This window comes from Odocoileus virginianus, unplaced genomic scaffold, assembly GCF_023699985.2.
Source record: "Odocoileus virginianus isolate 20LAN1187 ecotype Illinois unplaced genomic scaffold, Ovbor_1.2 Unplaced_Scaffold_5, whole genome shotgun sequence".
NCBI classification, from domain to species: Eukaryota; Metazoa; Chordata; class Mammalia; order Artiodactyla; family Cervidae; genus Odocoileus; species Odocoileus virginianus.
This window is the reverse complement of record NW_027224267.1, coordinates 3,739,691-3,761,907: the sequence shown is the minus strand read 5'-3', so window position 1 is coordinate 3,761,907 and position 22,217 is coordinate 3,739,691. Positions and strand designations below refer to the sequence as shown.

The 22,217-nt window shown below is 55.4% G+C and overlaps 1 protein-coding gene across 3 annotated transcripts in view; it reads left to right on the top strand.

Moving 5' to 3' along the window:
* The window catches only part of ZFYVE28 (zinc finger FYVE-type containing 28), a 94,479-nt gene that overhangs the window by 59,992 nt on the left and 12,270 nt on the right, over window positions 1-22,217 (top strand). Inside the window, exons 7-10 of one of the 3 annotated variants that reach the window (XR_011485993.1) lie at window positions 2,790-2,891; window positions 9,719-10,884; window positions 12,648-12,909; window positions 13,017-14,725. Coding sequence is in view for 2 of the 3 variants with exons in the window: in XM_070462548.1 (XP_070318649.1) it covers window positions 2,790-2,891; window positions 9,719-10,884 (1,268 nt within the window). In the remaining variant the exon portion in view is untranslated. Of the gene's footprint in view, window positions 1-2,789; window positions 2,892-4,786; window positions 5,463-9,718; window positions 10,885-12,647; window positions 12,910-13,016; window positions 14,726-22,217 lie in introns of those variants that run through there. The other 2 variants (XM_070462548.1, XM_070462549.1) reach the window with 2 other exon arrangements.

Here is a 22,217-nt window from a genome sequence, read left to right as displayed (position 1 = left end):
GTCGTTTCGCAGAAACCCAGGGGTGCCAGGCCCCTCTGGGTGGTGGTGAGCGGTGCTCGTACCCTGAAGGAGGCCGTCCCCCCGCCACGGAGCAGTCTCCGGGTGGGCCTGCCCTTGTCCCAGCAGACAAGGAGCCAGGCGTTCCAGGTGCCCCCCACCCTGGTGCGGGAGGGACCCCCCAGCCTCGACGGAGGGGACAGGTGAGCGTGACAGCCACGGGCATGCCCAGCGTGGCGGGGAGGACCCCATGCTCAGGCACAGGGAACCAGCAGGGGCTGTGGGAGCCCGCTTTGCAGGGACAAGAGGCGAGGTGCCCCTGGTTCCTGGGGAGGATGTGACGAGCTTGTCTGGACGATTCGTGGGCTGGCTGGGAGGGGGGCCTGTGGGCTGAAGAGCAGGGGGGCCTGGTGGAGCTCTAGGTCAGGCCTGCGGGCTCGCGGCCTCGGAGATGGCAGGCACCACGTGGGCTCAGGCCTAAGAAGCTGGAGGCGGGAAGCGCTCAGTCACATCCTGGGCGTCTTGGAGACTCGTGGAGCCAAGGTCAGAGCCCAGGTGTTCTGGCCTTGGTCCACGGCTGCTCACCCACACCTGGACTCCCAGATGGCGACCGCCTGCCCTCCCACCAGGTGAGGGATGGGGCATCTGGGGTGCCGGGAACGGAGGCCGCTGGTAGGTGTGGCCATCGGTGGACTGGCCCGGGGAGCGTGGGGTGGACACGTGGGCCAGGACCGGTCCACGCACAGGCCACGGGGAGAACCCTTGTGGGGGTGAGCAGTTCCCATGGCCCGGCCTCTGGGACATAGGGGTGTCCGTAGCCTGGACCACAGGGGCCTATATGGGTCGTGTGCCACGTGCAGGACCAGTGGGGGGCAAGCTGGGCAGATGCCACTGCCCGGGACTCTGGAGCAGCGTCCCACATGCCCTGGAGTGCAGGGAGGACCTAGGCAGTCAAGACCCGGAAACATGGGTGGACAGCTGGTGCCAGAGCTTCAGAGAAGCCTGAGCAGCCGCCTTGGGATGCATGGTGTCCCCCCCCGCCACACCTGCGGCTTCCCTTGGGCTCGGGGTGTGGCCCGCACCTCGCTTTTTCTGGCCTCACTGGGCCCCGAGCTGCCTTCCCTCTGCGAGGTCTCGATGGTGGTCTTGGGAGAAACCAGATCCTCTTGGGAAACTCCCATCAGCTTCCGCCGTCTTAGACGGAACCTGCTGTAGAACGCGAAGGAAGCCCTTAGGTAGCCTGTCTAAGATGAAAGCAAGGGTGTTGGGCAGAAGCGCGTGCTTCTGGGTTATACAACCATCACCACTGATTTCAGTGACCGTTGTCTCTGAAAAGAGATCACCGACCCCTCGGCCGCCACCCCCACCCCTGTCCTCCCACCTCTCTGTAGGTTTTCTGGTTCGGGAGGTTTCGTGTAAGTGGGTCTGGCTCACCTTTGTGTCCCCCCACTGGCCTGTGTCATGGAGCACTGTCCTCCCCCAGTCACCCAATGTCCTTGGTGCCTGGCAGGAGGTAGCACAGCGAATTCCTGCAGAATTTCGTTGTGTTGACCTAGCAGGACACAAAACACGTATTTATGAAGCTTTTTCACTGGAATTTTATTTTTAATCATAAAAACTTGGTAGGGAGGTATGTATCCAGAATTGAAGTGTGAAAGTATTAAATCAGTCGTGTCCGACTCTTTGCGATCCCATGGACTGTAGCCCGCCAGGCTCCTCTGTCCATGGGATTCTCCAGGCAAGAATACTGGAGTGAGTTGTCATTTCCTTCTCCAGGGGATCTTCTCAACCCCAGGGATCAAACCTGGGTCTCGTGCATTGCAGGCGGATTCTTTACCAACTTAGCCACCAGGGAAGCCCTATCCAGAATTTAAGGACTGGTTAAAAATGATACTCTTGGGACTTCCGTGGTGGTCCGGAGGTTAAGAATCCCCCTTTCAATGCAGGGGAATTAAGACCCCACCTGCCACAGAGCAACTAACCCTGGATTCCCCAAACCCACCTTTTTTTTCTGCCTGTTTTCATTCTGCCTTTGTGCTGTGACCAGCACATTTACCTGCCAAGTCAAGGTTCTGTCTTGGGAAATTGTTCCCCAAACACCATTAACTGAACCACCACCATCTGGAAAGTCTCACCCCACCTATGCAGTGCCCCCGAAGGGCCCCTCCCCACCGCCAAGGGGCCAGCCCTGGGGTCAGGGCTCCCGGGCTGGTGGGAGGGCCTCAGTCCCAACTCCTGTTTCTCTTTGCAGTAGGTGTTTTCAGAGCCAGTTCTCACAAACCCTGTGTCTGTGTTATATTTAAACACAAATCCGGTGTTTCTGGGCTTCCCTGGTGGCTCAGCGGTAAAGAAGGGTTCGATCCCTAGGTCAGGAAGATCCCCTGGAGGAGGGCGTGGCAACCCACTCCAAGTATTCCTGCCTGGAGAATCCTATGGACAGAGGAACCCAGTGGGCTACGGTCCTTAGGGTCTCAAAGAGTCTGAACGTGACTGAAACGACTTAGCACGCCAGTGTTTCCACTTTCAAGGAGGTAGATTTAGCAACAAATCTCGATGCTAATTTATCTGATGGCAGCAGAGAAGTGTGCAAACATGTTTTATGATTATTTTATGATCCCTCAAACGAACACAGGCTGACCAGTTTTGAAAAGGGATGAAATCTGGGTAACCTTCACTGCTTTCTCCTAACTTATTTACAACTCGAGCGCAGAGGGGAGCGCGTGCAGGAGTGGTCTTGACTGGCCCCGCGGCCACAGGGCTGAGGCCGCGCTGGCTTTGTGTCTTGGATGCAGTGGCCTCGTGGTCTACTCGGACGGACCCCTGAACCTGGACCGCAAGGTGGAGGACATGTCCGAGCTGTTCCGGCCCTTCCACACGCTGCTGCGGAAAATCAGGTGAGGGGAGGGCGGTGTGTGCCCCTGCGCCCCTCGGGGCTGCGACTGGTCCAGGGCTGGCAGTGACCTCTCTGGACGAGTGTGGTCTTGCTTTGCCCTCTGATAGCTCCAGGGTATGTGTTTCCTCAGGGCACAGCTTCAGAGCGTGGTTGCCTTTGCACGTCTCTATGAAGCTGATTCTTTGCCTTCTGTTCACCGAAAGCCCCGGCATTGACCTCCACTCACGTCGGGGGTGCTGGTGCCTTTACCGTTGGGTCCACTGTTCAGAGCTCCCTCTCACCCCCACCCCTTTCTCCCCCACAGAACAGGTTCTTGTTCTTGGCCTTAACCACACACAAACGTCCTGTCCCAAGACCCCAGCCGCCCTGGCTGACGGCATGGACGCCAGGCCCCCTTCTGGTTTCTCATGGAAACGTCTCTGTGACGGAGCGACTGTGAAACTGGGTGGTGCGGGGTGGACAGGGCCACCCACGGCATCCCCCTGGGCCAGGTCCCCCACATGCACTGGACTGGGGCCCAGGCACGGGCCTTCTACTAGTTCTTTGACTGGTTTAGGGGTGTTGACTAGTTTAGGGATATTGACTAGTTTAGGAGTGTTGACTAGTTTAGGGTGTTGACTAGTTTAGGGGGTGTTGATTAGTTTAAAGGTATTGATTAGTTTAGGGGTGTTGACTAGGGGTGCTGACTAGTCTAGGGGTACTGACTAGTTTAGGGTACTGACTAGTTTAGGGGTACTGACTAGTTTAGGGTGTTGACTAGTTTAGGAGGTATTGACTGGTTTAGGGGTGTTGACTGGTTTAGTGGTATTAACTAAGGGGTGTTGACTAGTTTAGGGGTATTGACCACTTTAGGGATATTGACTAGTTTAGGGATATTGACTAGTTTAAGGAGTGTTGACTAGTTTATGGGGTGTTGACTAGTTTAGGGGTGTTGACTAGTTTAGGGTGTTGACTAGTTTAGGGGTGTTGACTAGTTTAGGGATACTGAATGGTTTAGGGTGTTGACTAGTTTTGGGATACTGACTGGTTTAGGGATACTGACTAGGGGTGTAGACTAGTTTAGGGATACTGACTGGTTTAGGGTGTTGGTGAGTTTAGGGGTGAAGCGCTCAGTTCTCAGTGAACAGTGCCTCCCCTGCCCTGAGGCTCATTCTCCCCCCTCTTGCCGCCCCCCACCCTCCCAGCTGTGGCCTCTGTGAGCGACAGGGCCCAGCGGAGGCTCCTGTCAGGGTGGGTCAGCGGGGGCTGTCCCCCGAGGCTGCGTCCCCTGGGCACCTCTCTGGCCCCATCTCGGCGGACCCTGAGGTCTTTCCTCCCACCATCCCTGGTCCCCGAGAAGTCCCCCTAGTTGTTGGTCCAGGACCCTGGGGCCCCCTGCCACGCTCTCCCTGGGCCTGGCAGGACTTCCTGGCCCAGGGCAGCTTTGCTCCGCTGGCCTTCTTGCCCTTTGCCTGGTCGGGAGCCAAGTGTGCTCTGAATCCTGACAGGGAGGAGTGACCTGGGAAGCCTCAGGAGGGTCAGTGGGCGTACTGAGCAGGACGTGATGCTGGACCCAGAGGCTGAGTCCCTTGCCCTCTTGGGGCGCTCAGCTGGGAGAGGAGACAAGAAGCAAGGGAAGAGGGTGGATGATCCTAGGCCGGGAAGGGAAGAGCAGGCCCTGGGTGGGCAGTGGCTGTAGGGGAGGGTGGGCGCATGGGGTTGGGGAGGGGCCAGGTGCTGGGGAGTCTGGAGGGGCAGAGTCCAGAGCCTCGGAGATGGGTGACACACTCGGGAGTCTAACATGCGTAATTAGGATCAGAAGGAAGGAATAGAGAAAACGGGCAGTTTGCTGAAGCTGTATTCAGAGAAAGAATGGCCAAGAAGTTTTCAAAACTGAAGAGAAATCTCTGCCCACAGATTCAGGAGACTCAGGAAAACTACACGCAAGATGAACATAAAATACACCTGGGCATGTCACAGGAAAACGGCTGAAACGGAGAAAACCCTTAAACACAGCCAGAGGAAAAGGGCGTATTACTTTGAAATGAATATAAATGGACAGCTGTCTTCTTAAAAACAATGGAAGCAGGCAATGAAATGGCGTATATTTAAAGTGCTGAAAAGAAAAAGCTGCCAATCAGAATTTTATAACCAGGAAAAATATTCTACAAAAAATAAGATGAAATAGTGGGCTATTCAGAAATACAAAACTAAAGAAATTTTATCACCAGACTGCGCATAAAAAAAAAGCTAATTGCAGTTCTTTCGACAAAGGAAAAAATCCCAGATGGAAATGTGGGTGCACAGGAGAGACTTAAGACCCTGATGTGAATTAGTATAAATGAATAAGGGCTGTACAAAACAATGATTATAATGTCTTAGGAAGTTTAACTTATGCATAGCATAGTTTAACATTTGAAAATAAAGTTAATGTTTTTCTGTATTAATTTTTAAAAAGGAAGAAAAACCAAATCATTTTGAAAGTTACAGAAAAAGAATTTGAAAAAAATGACACCTATGATCAAAACATCTCTTAGCAAATTAGGAAAAGACGAATTTCCTTAATCTAATAAAAGATATACACACATACGCACACACTTATGAAACTGGATGCTTACCTAACACCTTGTATAAAAATTAACTCAAAATGGATCAAAGATCTAAATGTAAGAGCTAAAACTACAAAATTATTGTGAGAAAACGTAGGACATGAGCTCATGACGTCACACTTGGCAGTGGTTTTCCGGATGTGACGCCAGAGGCACAGGTAACAAGAAAAATTCGACACACTGGACTTTGTGAAAATTTCAAAATTTTGTGGCTCAAAAGACACTACAATAGAGTAAAAAGGCAACCACAGAATGGGAGAAAATATTTGCGTATCATATATCTGATAAGGGAGTAATACCTAGAATATGTGGAAAACTCCTAAAACTCAACACCAAGAACAACAACAAATAAACAACCCAATTAAAAATGGGCAAAGGACATGAATAGACATTTCTCCAGAGAAGATGACCAGTAAGTACATGAATCAACCTGACGATTGTTAGGGAGACGAGAATCCAAACCTCACACCCACAAGGAAGGCTACTATCAAACAACAAAACAAAAACTAGAAAGCAACAAGCGCTGGTGAGGATGTGGAGAAATTGGAACTCTTGTGAACCACTGGTGGGAATGTAAAATGGTGCAGCTGCTCTGGAGGTTACTCAAAATATTAAAAGAGAACTACCATGATTTCTGGCAATTCCTCTTCTGGCTTTTTACCCAAGAGAATTGAAAGTAGCATCTTGAAGAGAGATTTGTACACTTGTGTTCACTGCAGCATCATTCACAGCAGCTAGGACGTGGAAGCAACTGTTGACAGATGAATGGATAAGCACAATGCGGTCCAGCCTTACACTAGGATATTATTTAACCTTAAAAACATGCTACAACATGGATGAACTATGTGGTCATGCTCAAGGAAGTAAGCCAATCACAAAGAGATAGTGTGTGATTCCAATGACAGAAGTTCCCTAGAATCATTGAATGATAGAGACAGAAAGCACAAATGGTGGTTGTCAGGGGCTGGAGGGAGTGGATGATGTTTCATGGGGACTGAGTTTTAGTTTTATAAGATGAAGTGCTAGGGGATGGATGCACAGCAATATGAATATATTTAATACCACTGAAAATGAAAGTCGCTCAGTCCTGTCCAGCTTTGAGACCCTGTGGACTATACAGTCCATGGAATTCTCCAGGCCAGAATACTGGAGTGAGTAGCCTTTCCCTTCTCCAGGGGGTCTTCCCAACCCAGGATTGAACCCAGGTCTCCCACACTGCAGGCAGATTCTTTACCAGCTGAGCCACCAGGGAAACCCTGGTGAATACTACTGAACTGTCACTTAAAATGGTTAAGGTGGGAAGTTTTATGTTACTTGTATTTTATCACAATAAAAAAATTTAAGTATTATTTGTAATAGTGTCAATAAATATTAATTACTTAAGCATAAATCTAAAGATGTCTGAGACCTCTACTGGAAGTTACAAAATGTTTTTGACCCCAAATTTTAAAGACCTAAGTAAATAGCTGTTTCATATTCAGGGAGTGGGAAACTCAATACCAAGAGGATATCAGTGATTTTCAAATTTATCTCTGAGTCCAATGCAACCTCAAACAAAATCCCAAGAGGCTTTTTCTTTTGTGGAAATCGACAAACTAATTCTAAAATTCACATAGAAAGGCACAGGGCCTGGAATAGCCAAGAACAAAACAATTGCTGGAGGAAAAGGGCAAAGAAGAATATCATTTCTCTGTTCTGCTCTGAGTTGCCTTTGGGTAGTTTCCACAGACGGTGCTGGTGTGACCAAGTTTGTGAACATACGTGTACATTTCTGCTGACTGTGCTTCAGAAAAAACGGGCAGAGTTGGAGACACTTCCTGTCATAAATCGTCGTCACGCTGGCAGAGGTGTAGTGCACAGGGCTTTCGACAGAACAGAGGGTCCGGAGCGACCAACACGTGGTTTACGACAAGGGTGACGGCAGAACAGTGGAGGATGGCTGGCTTTTTCCATGAACAGCTGAACCAGTAAATATCCACACGAGGAAAAAGATCCTTAATACACTCAAACGTGCTCACTTGCTCAGTTGTGTCCGACTCTTTGTGACCCTGTCATGCTCCTCTGTCCATGGAATTTTCCAGGCAAGAATACTGGAGTGAATTTACCATTTCCTTCTCCAGGGGATCTTTCCCAATCCAGGGATTGAACCCGCATCTCTTGTGTCTCCTGAATTGGCAGGCGGATTCTTTACCACTTGCGCCATCGGGGAAGTTACTACACTCAGGAACATGTCAATTCTAGGTTGATTGCAAGTACAAAGGTGAAAAGTAAAACAATGCTTTCAGAGGAAAAAATTGAGTACATCTTTGTGCTTTTCGAGTAGGCAGAGATTCCTTCAACAGGGCAGAGAAACACCAACCACAGAGAGAAGCATGACATATTCAACTTGACTGAAATTAGAAACTTGAGTTTGTTCAAAGATACCATTTAGAGTGAGAAGGCTGCGAGCTGGAAACGACACCCAGTGAAGAACTCAGATCCAAAATTACATAAAGAACTCCTGTCAATCTGTAAGAAGAGTTAGCCCAACAAAAATGGGCGAAAGTCCTGAACAGGCACTTCAGAGAGGATCTCTAGGGGTCGGCTGGCATGTGAACGGGTGCACAGCCTCCTGAGTGAGCAGGCTAGACAGTTTAAAACCTCAGTGAGGAACCACTGCACACTCACCAGAGAGGAGGAAATGGGGAAGGCCGAGTGCCCTTGGGCTCTGGGCGGGGACCTGCTCCTCACCAGCTCAGCACCCTCACTTGCAGAAACTCACCCCCGCCCTCCCGAGGACAGGGGCTCAGAGACGTGGCTCCGGCAGCCAGGGCCCCTGGGGTGTAGAACAGCTTCAGAGGTGACCTGCGGGGCGTTTCCTCCGGGAGAGACGAAAGGATTTACAACCGCACGTCTCACCAGAGAGGGTTGCCAGGGCTGGAACCGCGAAACAGCAGAAAGTCGGATTAAACTTGAATTTCAGATACACGGTAATAATTTGTTAGAATAAATATGTCCCCAGTGGGGGCCATTTGGGACATACTTACTCTAAAAAATATTCATATACTTTTTAAGTATTTGTTGGGACTTCCCTGGTGATCCAGTGGCTAAGACTCCATGCTTCCCAATGCAGGGGGCCTGGGTTTGGTCCCTGGTCAGGGAACTAGATCCCACAGGTCTCAACTAAAGATCCCACATGCTGCACCGAAGATCAAAGTTAGCCTCAACTAAGACCCAGCATAGCCAAATAAATAAATACAAATAATTTAAAAAAAAATACACTCCTTCTTTGAAAGAAAAAGTATTTGTTGTTTACCTGAAGTTCCAATTTAACTGGGTGTCCAGTGTCTCTTCTGGCGCCTCCTCACACATGCAGCACGGGCTGACAGCCTGCCGCGGAGCAGTGCAGACGGAGGAACCGTCCAGAATGTAGAGCTGACGGGCCGGGGAGCAGGGCGGGCCACGGAGTCCATCCACCTGGAGAAGAACAGGTGTGATCACTGCAGGGAATGTGGGGTGGGGTGACGGCGGGGCTGGGGGGTGTGTGGGGGCTCCTGGGAGCACCGTGAGCGCTGTATTTCTCGATCTGAGTGCTGCTTGCAGAGTGTGTTCAGCTTATGAAAAGCCACAGCTGAGCGGTTCTGAGACATGGGACCTGTAGGACCCACGCTGGGCTCATCCCAGTCGTCGTCACTGAATCCACTCTGCCTTCAGTTCAGTGCCGCCACCTCCAGGGAGTCTCCAGGGTGTCCGGTGCCGCCTCCTGGCGGGCACGTCCCTCTGCCGCCGCCGCCACGATTGTCTGTCCATTTTCGCTCATAAGTGTTTGTTATCTGCATCTTTCTTGCAGAACCCACGCGGGCAGAGACCATGCCAGTCTTCCTGTGTGTCACCCTGGGCCTGGCACGTAGTGCTCAAGTGTATTTGTTGAACCAAAGGGTGAAAACCTATGTGTTAAACCAACATGTATCTTTTCACTCACAGAAGGTTTTACTAATGCAGTTATCACTGAGAATCAGGGCTTTCTTGTTTTTCAGCAAGAAGCTTCAGAATCTCATTTTTAAGGAAAAGTGCGTTCTAGAATCAGCCAGCCACCCCAAAGGGCTGCTGTCCCGACCCGAGGCCCCGGCGACCCTGGAGGCATCGACACCTTGCGGGGATCACTGCAGGCACCACCGGTGCCCAGGCCCATTGGCCTGGGGGCTGGCGGGGCGGTCGTCTCAGGGGCCCTTACTCTTCCTTCCTGCCTGGGCCCTTGTAGGGATTTGCTGCAGACGCTGACGGAGGAGGAGCTGCACACGCTGGAGCGGAACCTCTGCATTTCGCAGGACGTGGAGCTGCCCGTCCGGGCGGACGTCCCGGCGCCCCCGGCCCTGGCCCCGGCCGAGCCCAGGCGCGCAGACGCGGAGCTGGCCTGCTCGGTGCAGAACGACGACCAGGAGCTGGAGCAGCTCAGCCGCCTGGTGCACAGCGCGGGGGACGCCATGGCCTCCCTGCTGTCCCCGCCCAGCGCCGGCCCTTCCCCCGCCCACGGGCCGGGCGCCGCGGCCAGCCCCCGCGGGCGGGCGTCCCCGGGCCGCGCGCAGCTGCCCCCCGCCGGCGACGAGGAGGAGGGGCGGGTGTTCTTCATGGAGGACGTGGACGGGGCGCCCGAGGCCCCGGGCAGCACCGGCGGCGGCGTCGACCCCCAGGAGACGGGGGAGGGCCGAGAGGCGGGGGTCGGCTCGCCGGCTTCGGCCAAGCGGGAGGACGCGAGCAACAACAACAGCCTCGAGGGCGCCGCGCTGCGGGCGGCGGCCCCCAAATCCTGCAGCTGCCTGGACTCGCGGCCCCACCTGGACGGCTGGGAGGCGGGCGCGGAGCACGCCGAGACGGCCGAGCTGATCGCCCACCGGACCGGGGGCATGAAGCTGTCGGCCACGGTCATCTTCAACCCCAAGTCGCCCGCCTCCCTGGACTCCGCCCTCGCCCATCCGGGAGTCCCGGGAAACGGCGTTCCCGCGGCGGCCGAGGGGACGGCTGGCGGCCCCCACAGACTCAGCGCCACGGCCACCAACTGCCTCCTCAACTCCTGCGTCTGCTGCGCGGGCTGCGCGGGCGCCGGGGAGGACGCGGCCGCCCAGAGTCTGCGGGGCAAGTGCGGCTCGGGCGGCGTCATCCGCTCCGCCAAGGTGGGTGCCAAGGGCTCCGCCGCGGGGCCGCTGGAAGCCCTGCCCGCGGGCGCCCCGGACCCCGCGCCCTCCGAAGACGCCCCGGGCAGGCCGGAGCCCGAAGCCCCTGCTTCCGACAAGTGCCTGGCACACAGCTCAGCACCCCCGGGGGATGCGGCGGACAGGCTGCGCGGAGGGGTTGACGGCTCCCGTCAGCAGGAGGAGGCCCGGAGGAGCAGCCCCCGGAGGAGCAGCCCCCGCCCCCGGCGGGCTCCAGGTAAGGGCCGCTCAGGCCGCCGGACTCGTCCTGCGCTCCGTTTAGCAGCTTTGGGCACTGCTGCGCGCACGTGCCCACTGAGTACGCTTAGACTGCCTTGTTTCTGGCCTTACGGGTGCCTCCTGGCGAGCAGGCGCGGCGCCGGGCCCTAGTCAGCCCCTCCGCACCGCTGTGCAGTAGGCACACTGCCGGGGGCCTGGCACCCCCCTGACTGGCGCGGCTGCTCCTCTGGCCACGGTTAGCTGCACAAGTTCGCAGCCTGGGCGTGCCGCCCAAGGGGGCCGCGGTGGGATCCCTAGACATCCCCACCCCCGAGCAGATCCTCCGCAGGGTTCCTGGGGTCCCCTTGTCTCCCCCAGCCGCTCCCGAGCAGGCGAGGCAGGCTGGCCGGGCGGGAGGGGCCCTGGCACCCACACGCCTTCCATCCCTGCGCCACAGCCTGGGCTTCGACTGAGGGGAGTAGATCCAGCCAGCATGGCCCGCGCCCCCGCATATGCCCACCCCCATCCGGGGCCTCAAGGAAGGAGGTGCCGGGGGCCCAGCCTGAGGTCCACACGTGGCTGTCGCTCTGTGCTCTGGTGGGATCCGGCCCGAGGCCCCCATCCTGGCTGCACTGTGTCGGCCGGGAGTTGGGGGGTGGTGAGGCCCCCACCCGCGGCCGTGGGAGCTGTGCAGGGAAGGAGGCTGGACACCAGGGGAGGGGTCTCCGGTGCAGAGGCAGACGCCCGGTAGGCGCCTCTCCCTAGAGCCGCAGGTCCTCCAGGCAGCGGGTAGGGGGCTGGCGGGACCCCTGGGGGTCACGGCCGCTCTCCTCTCCTCCCATGCGGAACTCTGCCGCTCCGTACCAGCCTTTCCTATGTGGGCATCACCCCCCAGCCCCTGGCAACCAGGAATCTACTCTCTGGCTCCCATGAATTCGCCTGTTCTGGATGCTCCACAGGAGCAGAGTCACTCGTGTGACCTTTTGTGCCTGGCTTCCTTTGCTCAGCATCATGCCGTCAAGGTCCACCCTTGTGAAGGGCTTTCACCGTGTCAGCACTTCCTTCCCGTGGCTGCCTCGTCCTCCAGGGGGGCCACACTGGGCTCGTCTGTCCGGGGCGTGTGCTGTGGTCACTGTCTGGGTGTCATGAGTGCTGTCGCTGTGACCACGTTTGTGTGCGGTCGTGCAAGTCCGTTCTCTGGGTGTCCTCCAGGAGTAGAATTAGTGCCTCACACGGACCCTCTGTGCTCTGGGGTGCTGTCCCCGGCATCTTTCATCGCCTGGGCGTGTGCGAGGCTCCTGTTTCTCCACACCCTCACCGACACGTGTCATCTAAGATGTTTTTTATCAGTTCTTTTGACCTTCAGGCACATCCCTCTAAAAGATAAAGCCGAGTGACCACTTTCAAGTCACTTGAAATCATTCTCTCTGTAAAGTCATGCCCCAAATCTTACCCACAATAGGTTAATTTGTTCCATTTGGCATGAGACGTAGAGATATTCCCACTTGCATTTAACTTTATAATTATGTGAAATATTTGCATGGTTCCCAGACAAGTCTATAAAATAAGTTATACCCAGAGAAATCTGTTCCTCCTTATTCTCCCCCTGCTCTAAAGTTAATGGTTTTCAAATTTTTTACAGCTTATAAAAAACAGAAGCAAGGATGTACACACACAGAGACACAGACACACACACACACACACACACACACACAGTGTTTTCCCCTCCCGTTCTTCGGCAGAGGACCTCACCCTTCCCTCTGTGCTTTCTTTACCCTCTAGTCTGCAGGCCCATCCATGGCAGTTTCTAGAGATGGCCCCGTGGTCACTTTTGGCCATGTGGGACCCCACCGTGTGGCTGGATCACCGTGTAGTCGGGCCCTGCCGTTTCTAGTGTCGCTTCTGCAGACGGCGTTGCAATGAACAGCTGTTTCTGTTTAGGGCCAAGCCTGGCCGATCGCATCCAGTGGGACAAAGTACTGTCCATGACCCTGGGACAGTGTCCTCCCTTGGGGCCTCCGACTCAGTGGCGCAGAGCTGACTGGTGAGTGAATCATTTTTTGCAAGGGTGATGTGAGCCCATTGCAGACTCTTTGAGAAGACACACGCACCTTTCGGTTTCTGACCACCCTTTGCTCGCTCTGTGTCCAGGTCTGGAATCCCCTCCTATTTTCTGGACGTGTCCCATCCCCGACACTGCCCATTCACGCCTCCCGGCAGCTCCCAGGCCTCCCCTGGCTTGGTGCAAACGCGGAATTCCGCTGAGCTGAGAAGAGGAAACGCCTCCAGGGAGCCCTCAAGAGGCACTGCCGTCTTCCAGGGAAGCATTTCCTGCAGATGCAGAAGGCTGCGGGCCGCGGAGATCAGGGCCGGTGGGCAGGACCGTGGACAGCGGCGCCCGGGGCCCTGCGCTGCACTGGGAACCCGGTCAGCAGGTGGCGCCTGTCCCCACCGCGGGCAGCGCCGACCTCGGGAGCATCATTCATTCACGTCGCAGGCGGGCGGCTGGATGACTGAGCTAGGTGCGGGAGAGGTGGTCTGACCTCGCGGAGCGTGATCTGAGTTGAGTGGATGGGACAGAGCAGCGTGGCTGGGACAGACAGACAGCCAGACAGACACGGGCGATCACCCTCTCAGCAGGATCACTAGACCTCAGACACCGAGGTGGTGTCAGCGCGGTCTGCGTGCAGCTCCTTGTGGATGGCCTTGCGTCTGCTGCGGGTGACCCCCTTCCCCCGGCAGAGGGAGAGGAGGCTGGCACCCCGCTTGGCCCCAGGGCGCCCGCGGGGGTCCCCCTCGACCCGCCTGAGCGAGAGCCCGTCGGCCCAGCGGCATCCTCCTCCCTGGCCGTCCCTCAGCCGGGATGAGCCGCCATCTCAGGTGGACCGTGAGGCCGGCTGGTCCACCAGGTGCCCCTGTGGCCCTGCTGTGAGTGGCAGGAGTGACCACGGGGGTGGCCCTGTGTGCGAGGGAGACGGCTGCAGCCTCAGGCCGCTCTGCTACCTTCAAGCAGGGTGCGCTGAGCCACGGCCACCACTCTGCTTTCAGGGCCACGCGCCCAGGGCCCACCCATAGTGTCGTCTGCCTCTCGAGCAGCCCCCGGACTCTGGGTGGAAGGGCAGGGCTGCCGGGGGGCAGACACAGGCCTGCAGGTGGGTCCTGGAGCAAGGCCCAGGCCGGGAAGACCCCACGCACGTCCTCTCAGCCCGCACACAGGCCAGTTCCCCTGCTGCCCCTGGCACAGTCCTGGGCAGAGTGTTCCAGCGCGGAGTGTCCTTCAGTTCTTCTCTTCCTACGCCTTTTTCTACCCTTTTGGTCTCAAAGATTAACCTTAAAATTCAGCACGTTTAGAAGCTTGCTGTTGTTCATCTAGACTCACCTCCTCATCCGGAACCTTCCACATCCTCAAGCCAGCGGGAGAGCTCGTCATCTAGAAGACGGAAACTCACCCTGGTCTGCTCTCTTTTCTGTGGACACTTTACTAAAGTGAGCTTACAGCCTTCCGCCTCCCTGAAGGGGCTTCCCAAGTGGCTAAGGGGGCCAAGAATCTGCCTGCAATGCAGGAGGCACAGGAGACTCGGACTGGATCCCTGAGAGGGCAAGACCCCCTGGAGGAGGGCGTGGCGACCCACTCCAGTGTTCCTGCCTGGAGAATCTCACGGACAGAAGAACCCGGTGGGCTGCAGTCCATGGGGTGGCAGAGTCAGACACGACTGAAGCAACTGAACACACGAGCCTTCTTGAAAAAATGACACCGACTCTCTTATTTCTGATTATAATTGTGGCCCATTGTGGTTCATTATAGAAACTTATGAAAACAGAAGAGTAAAAGAAGGAAATAAAAAACATTGCCAATCTGATGATGAGCAGTTTTACTTTGTTCACTAAATGTTGTCTTGTGATCATTTATCTGAAAAATTCGTTAAAACACAATATTCATAGGACTTATGCTAATTGTTTCCGTGTTTTATCCGTGTGCAGTCAGCCTGTGGTCCCTCTCCCTGAGATCCTGCCTCTGCGTCTTGGAACCGGCCCTTAGGAGTAGAGTCACCCCGGCGCAGTCAGGACTGCCGTCGCACCGCCTCCCTCGGCAGTGACCGCTCCCCCAGCGCAGCCGGGACCCCAGGCTGCCTGACTCGCTTGGGAGGCAGAGTGGAGGCGGACACGCTGGTGTCCTTGTCTCTGGTGATCGTGTCCCTGGGCGCTTCCTCCTGTCTCTTCCGCAGAGTGACTTCCTGCCTTTTACCGTTTTGCAGTTGGGTTTCCTTCTGGCTGGTGTCTTTGCTGCAGTAGCTTTTCCCAATTTGTTACTTGCCCTTGGCCTTATTTGTTGATGTCATTAAAACAACTTTAATTTAATTTATTTATCATTTATTTTGGCTGTGCTGGGTCTTTGTTGCTGCGTGGGCTTTTCTCTAGTTGCGGCGAGGGGGGGCTACCCTCCAGCTGCAGTGTGAGAGCTTCTGCTGGCAGTCGCTTCTCTTGTTGCGGACCACGGGCTCTAGGTCTCACGGGCTTTAGCAGCTGTGGCTCCCAGGCTCCAGAGCTCAGGTTCAGTATCTGGCTCGCTGGCTTAGTTGCTCTGTGGCACGTCGGATCTGGGATCAGTGATCAAACCTGAGTCTCCTGCATTGGCAAGCTGATTCTCTACTCCGGAGCTGCCACGGAAGCGCTGCTGATGTCTTTTGATTTATACATCCTTTAGTTTTATTTTGTGGCATTAAATTTATGAGCATTCTAGAGCTTCATGTTCCCCGCCTCTCTTTCCTCTCCATCCCAAGGCTGGGGGACATTCCCCTCACACCTCCTGGTGTTCTGGGGATGACTCTGAGAGGCCCAGGCTGGTGTGTCTTCTGAGGCTGTCTCCACCCCCCGGAGAGGGCGAGGCGGTCGGTGCACCGCCATCGTGCAGGCGAGAGAAAGGCCGGCCCGGGTGCGGGCCAAGGGCCTTGGCACCCCCGGAAGCTCTGCCGCGCTGAGTTCTGTGGCTGGCGGTGTCCCTGCCTCCCGGCATGGGGGCCTCCCCGGCGGCCCTTCAGGGTGGAAGGGCGGAACGCCGGCAGGCACAGTCTTCTGACCCCATGTTCCCTCCTCACTGTGCGTGGTGGCGGCCGAGAGTGGACATTGGTGACGTCTCCCCCAGGGGCCTGTCGGCACTCGCTGCTTCCCTGCCTGTTTGGGAAGGGTCCACTCCTGTCGGAGGGTACGTTCCCGCCCCTGCAGACGGTGGTCCAGTGAGGGAGGCGCCCGCGGGCCTCTGGTCACCCGTCTCCCTAAGCCTCAGTTTTGCCATCTGCAAACTGGGCCCACAACGGTCCCCAGTGCGCGGCACCGTGAGGAGGTCCCAGAAGTGACCCACCCCTCCCTGCCCCTCCCCGTCTCGGCGGCCTGGTTGCATGTCTGCGTCGCTCTCTGCTGTCCTGCGTCCTCCCCTTTGGGCTCCGCGGGCTCGGTCCCTGGCTGCCAGCCATCCTGACCGCCCTCCCTGCCCCCCTCCCCGGCCTCACCGCTCCCTGGCCTCGCCTCCACTTCCTCTTGCCCCCCCCGGGCGCGGTGACAGCGGGACAGAATGACCAGCACGTCGCCCCAGCATTTCTCCCGTGCGGATGGCTCAGCACCTCCCCCAGCGGGCACCCCGTCTTCCTCTTTCCTGTGGCCCTGGATCCGGGTGGGGACCCCAGGGGCCTGGGGGTGCCCTGGGCCCAACCCTGAGCAGCGCTGACTGCAGAGAGGAGGCCGCATGCTGTGTCCCCCAGAGCCGCAGGCCACTTCCCCATGCAGAGGGGGCTGCCGGCGGTCCCCCCGGGGAGTGCTGTGTGTCCGTCCCGGGGAGCCCTCCCCGAGGCCCAGGGCTGCCTTACTGACCTGCTGGGTCTACGCATCGCTGAAGCCCCTTTGCCTCTGGCAGATGGAGTCATAGCCTCATGTCAGGGCCACCGCTGTCCACTGGCCCCCGCGGCCTGGAAGGATGCGCTTCCTTCTCCAGCTTCCGGTGCCGGCCGTCGGGGCTGTGGGGCGTGTCCTGCACCCAGGGTATGGGGCAGTGAGCCCAGCCTTGGCACGGTGGGCACGGGCCGCTCCATGAGCCGGGGCTCAGGGGACGCGGCCTGGCCCTGCCCACCCCTTTGCTGAGGGTGCTGGGGGCCCCGAGGGGACCACCTCTAGGGTGTGGTGACGGGGCGGGCCCGGGTCTAACTCCAGCCAGAGTAGTGGTGATGGGGCGGGCCCGGGTCTAACCCCAGCCAGACCTGGAGGCTGTGTGACTGCAGGCCCCCCTCCCCACCACGCGGTTCCCTCCCTCCCGGCCTGCACGTCGCTGCCGCCGGGGTCACAAAGCCGCTCTGGGGCTGGGTGGCGGGCACGAGCCTTGAACCCCTGGCAAGTGTCCCCGCTGCCACACGGGGTCCCGGAATGTCCCACCCACGTCCTGCCTCTGGAAGCAGAAGCAAGAATGATTGAGCAGTTTAAAAATAGAGGAGAACCTGGAGTTAATTAGCCTCTTGAAAACCAGATTAGGCCACATGACGGTGATCAAATCAACTGTTCACAAGTGTAGCGACCCCGAGGAGGGGAGACGGGGGAGCTGGGGGCTCGGGGCTCACGTGCATACACCCGATGCTGTGGATACAGTGGGTAACTGGTGACAGCTGCGTGCAGCTCAGCGGAGTCCGGCTCACGTACCGTGGTGACCCTTCCTGAAGGGGTAGGAAGCCCGAGGGGGAGTGGACGTGTGTGGACACGTGACTGAGTCCGTTTGCCGTGATGCGGAAACCAACTGAAGACTGTGAGGCAGCTGTGCTCCAAAAGGAAGCGTTTAAAAATCCCTGGTTCCCAAGTGACGGGGCCACGCCGGCCCATGGCGGGTGAACGGGAGAAGCCAGGCTGAGTGGGCGGGGGTCCCCGGGAGGGGGGCTGCCCTTCTCCTAGACAGGGCCTCCCCGGGGTCTGGTTTTCTAACTAACTTGCAGCCGATGGTGAGCGGCCGTGCTCTGGGCCCGGAGGCCCACCTGGCCGGGGCTGCGGCCATCGTGGGGCCAGGACTGAATCCAGGCCCCCAGGATGGCTCCTGCCAGCGCAGGCCTGGAAGACCCCTGGGTCCACACGAGGCTTCTCCCACCGGCCTGTCCACCTCCTGGTGCCCCAGACCCTGATGGAGGGGCCCCAGGCAGAGCAGAGGGCAGACGTGGGGGCGGGGGTGGGGGCTCCCAGGGGGCTTTGTAGGGCAGGGGTGGGGGGACAGGTCATGTTTATCTGAGAGGAAGGCTCGGTGTCAAGAGGCACTCGAACGGAAGCACAGTGGGAACACAGCCTGGTACTTTGCATTGTTTTCAGCAGCTTTACTGAAATGTAAGTGTCATTCGATGAACTGCGAGTGTGCGTGCTAGCTCCTCCAGTCTTGCCAGCTCTCGGCGGGGCCAGGCCCGTCGACCTGAGCTGTTCCCGGGGTGTGAGTGCTGTCTCGTGGCAGTATGCGTTTCCTTGAGGACGCGTGACGCGTCGTCCTTTCGTGAGCTCACCAGCAACGGGCTGTGCTCTTTTGTGTTCTTTGGTGAACATCGACGTATGTTCTTTTGCTGTTCCTCCTAATTTGCTGTGTTCTTACTGACTTTTGTGAGATTTCCTTCTGTTCAGTTCAGTTCAGTTGCTCAGTCGTGTCCGACTCTTTGTGACCCCATGGACTGCAGCACGCCAGGCTTCCCTGTCCATCACCAACTCCCAGAGTTTACTCAAACTCATGTCCATTGAGTCGGTGATGCCATCCAGCCATCTCATCCTCTGTCGTCCCTTCTCCTCCTGCCCTCAATCTTTCCCAGCATCAGGGTCTTTTCCAGTGAGTCAGCTCTTTGCATCAGGTGGCCAGAGTATTGGAGCTTCAGCTTCAGCATCAGTCCTTCTAGTGAATATTCAGGGTTGATTTCCTTTAGGATTGTTGACTGGCTGGATCTCCTTGCAGTCCAGGGGACTCTCAAGAGTCTTCTCCAACACCACAGTCCAAAAGCATCAATTCTTCGGTGCTCAGCTTTCTTTATAGTCCAACTCTCACATCCATATGTGACTATTGGAAAAACTATAGCTTTGACGTCTCTGCTTTTTAATAAGCTTAGAATGTATATGAGTCCTTTATCAGATATAAAATTTGCAAATCTTTCCTCCCAGTCCGTGGCTTGTCTTTTCATTGTCAGAATATCTTTTGAAGAGCAGAATTTCTTAATTTTAAGAAAGTCCAGGGTTTCAGTATTTTTCATGGATTTTGATGTCATAACTGATTATCTTCATAAGTCACAAAGATTTTTCTTCTATTTCTTCTAGAAGTTTTATACTTTCAGGTTTTTCATTTAGAACTATTAGAACTATTAACTATGGGTTAATTTTGTATATGGTGTGAGGTATGGATCAAGGTTTTATTTTGTTTTTGCATAAAGATAGGCAATCATTCCAGCATCATTTGTTGAAGACTATCCTTTCTCCACTGAATTGCCTTTGCACCTTTGTCAAAAATCAGTTGACCATATATTTCTGGATTCTGTAGTCTGTTGCATTGAACTATTTGTCTGTATTGACACCAATATCACACTGTTTTGATTATGGTAGCTTTACAATGAACCTTAAAATCGGTAGTGTAAGTCTAAAACTTAGTTCTTTTTCAGCGGTGTTTTGGCTCTTCTGGGTCCTTTGTATGAATTTTAGAAACGAGTTGTCAATTTCAGCCAAAAAAAAGAAGCTGCTAGGAGTTTGCTTGGAATTTTGCTTAATCTATATGTCAACTTGGGAAGCATTAACACCTTAATATTGAGTTTTCAGATTTATAAACACAGCATATATTTCTCCATTTGTTTAGGTCTTAAGTTTCACTCAGCCAAGTTTTATGGTTGTATTGTTGAGGTCTTACACATTCTTTGCCGTATTTATCCCTAAGTATTTTATATTGTTGATGCTACTGTAAATGGTATTGTTTTATAATTTTTATTTCAATTATTCATTGCTAAAATAGAGAGATATACTTGACTTTTGTATACTGATCTTATCTTATGCAACTTGCCAAATTCAATTCATTAGAGAGGGTAGTTTTTATGAAGATTTCTTCAGGTTTTCTGCACAGATGATGTCATCTGTGAACAAGGCCAGTTTTGCGTCTCCTTTCTAATTAGATGTCTTTTACCTCTTTGTCTTGCACTTTTGCGCCGGGGAGGACCTCCAGTACAGAGTTGAATAGAAGAGTTGCTACAGGGTATTTTTGCCTTGGTCCTGGTCTCAGAGGGAAAGCATTCAGTATTCACCACTAAATGTGGTATTGGGTTTTCAGGTTCACAGATGCCCTTTCCCCCGGTTCAGGAAGTTCCCTTCTATCCCTAGGTTGCTGGACTTTTCTCAGATACTTTTCCTGCATCTTTCGAGAGGGTCATATAGTTTCAGTTTTTCAGTCTGTTAATGTGATAAACTACATTGGTTGACATTCAGATGTTAAGCCGTCTTGCGGTAAGCCTCACTTGGTCACTCACTATTATCCCTTCTTTGTATTCTTGGCTTCGATTTGCTAAAGTTTTGTTTAGGACTTCGCACTGATCATGAGGAATGCCAGGCAGTGCTTGTCTTTTCTTGTAATGCTCCTTAAAGGTTTGGGTATCAGAGAAATGCCGAGCTCATCGAGCGGGTTGGGGAGCAGTCCCGCTCATTGAATTCTCCACAAGATTTTGTGTAGAAGTGGTATTGTTTCTGCCTTGGCTATTAGGTAGAGTTCACCAGTGACGCCTTCTGGGGCCCCTGGGAGGTCCTGCCGACCTTGTGAATGGGGGTGGCAGCCACAAGGGCCCCGGGAGGGAGGCCGTGGAGGGGTGGAGGGCCCTGGGACCCCAGCGTGTGGATCTCTGTTGGTGTTTGGCGGAGGACTGGCTTAGTCTCCGGTCTCGTGGGACTCCAGCGGGAAGGATTGCAGCTTGTCGCGTGTCTGTCATAGGCCAGGCACGGTCCCTTTCCGGGCACTGTCCCTGGTCCTTGCCAGGGGCTAACAGTCATCTCCATTTGAAAGGAGAAAGCGGTGAGGTCCGAAACCATCCATGAGGGATGGTGTGTGAACAAGACCCGGTGTGCTTGAGTGGCACGCGGAGACGTCTGCTGCCCCTGGGGTCACGAGCGTGTGCACTCCTGTCACACTGGTCCCCACACCCACGTGTGCCCGTCGGCTGCCCGCCCGCTCTTCGTGGGCATGTCGCTGTCCTGGCCCCTGCACAGGACCACAGGGACTGACCAGTGAAGACCGAGGTCCTTCCCTGGGCCTCCCGAGGGGCTGGGGGCTCCGGTGGTGCAGGCCCCCGACTCCCCTCCCCGCCCCTCGACGGACAGACAGGTGCGCAGGGGTCCCTGCTGGCCGCGGGAAGGGGATGACGGCTCTGCTCAGTCAGTGGACAGTCCAGCCGGACGAGTACCAGTGCGTTCCCACAATAACGGCCTCTCCTTAACGTGTGATGCACCTGGGATTTCACTTTTAAACTTTTTCGTTGAAAACTGAAAGATGAAAAGAATAAAAGTGAAAGATGACAGGATTTATTTTCAAAGGAATGCACAGAGAACACACAAATAAATGATAGCTTCTAAGAAGCTGAGGTCTAGCACAATGTTCTAGAAATGGGTTTGAGACCCTGCATGGAACCAGGTCTGGGTGCCGTCGGGGCTGGGATGTGTCACTGGGGTCGCAGCTGGTCCTCAGAGGGGGTGAAAGTTGGGGCTTGTTTGGGTGGAAAACGCATGAGGTTGCCGTTCTGGATGGTGAGTCCCCGAGTCATCCTCCTGTGCCCAGCGGTCTGTGCTCAGAATTGGGGGAACACGCTTGGTCTCCGGCACCTGTGCTTTCCTGGGGAGTTGTCACTGCGGTTCTGAGTGGCCCCCGCCCCCTCCCGGATCGGAGCCCCCAGGCTGGGGAGCTCCTCCGTCACCACGGGAGGGCGCAGGACCCAGGCCGGGGGAGGGAGACCCCCACAGGCGCCCGTCTCTGAGTCGTGTTTCCGGCCTGCTCGCTTCTTTGGACTCGTCCAGAGGCTCGCAGCTTCATCCGTGTGACGTCATGGCTGGAACAGCTTGCGATGCTATTAGTTTTTCCAGGTTGTGTTTTCTCTTATTCTGTAGACCCCTTGGACGTCAGGATGACAATGTCCTATTTCTGTCAAAGGCTCTTTTTTCTTTTTCCTCCTCTGACAGTGGAATCGGACGCTTGCCTGTGTCCCTGTCCAGTGCGCACTTTGGGAGTATGCCGCAATGCCTTTGACCGTGGGCAGAGACAGGCTGGACGAGACGTTCGGGGTTGATGTGACTGCTGAGAATTGCACAGTATTTTGCTACCAGAAAAACGACACTTCC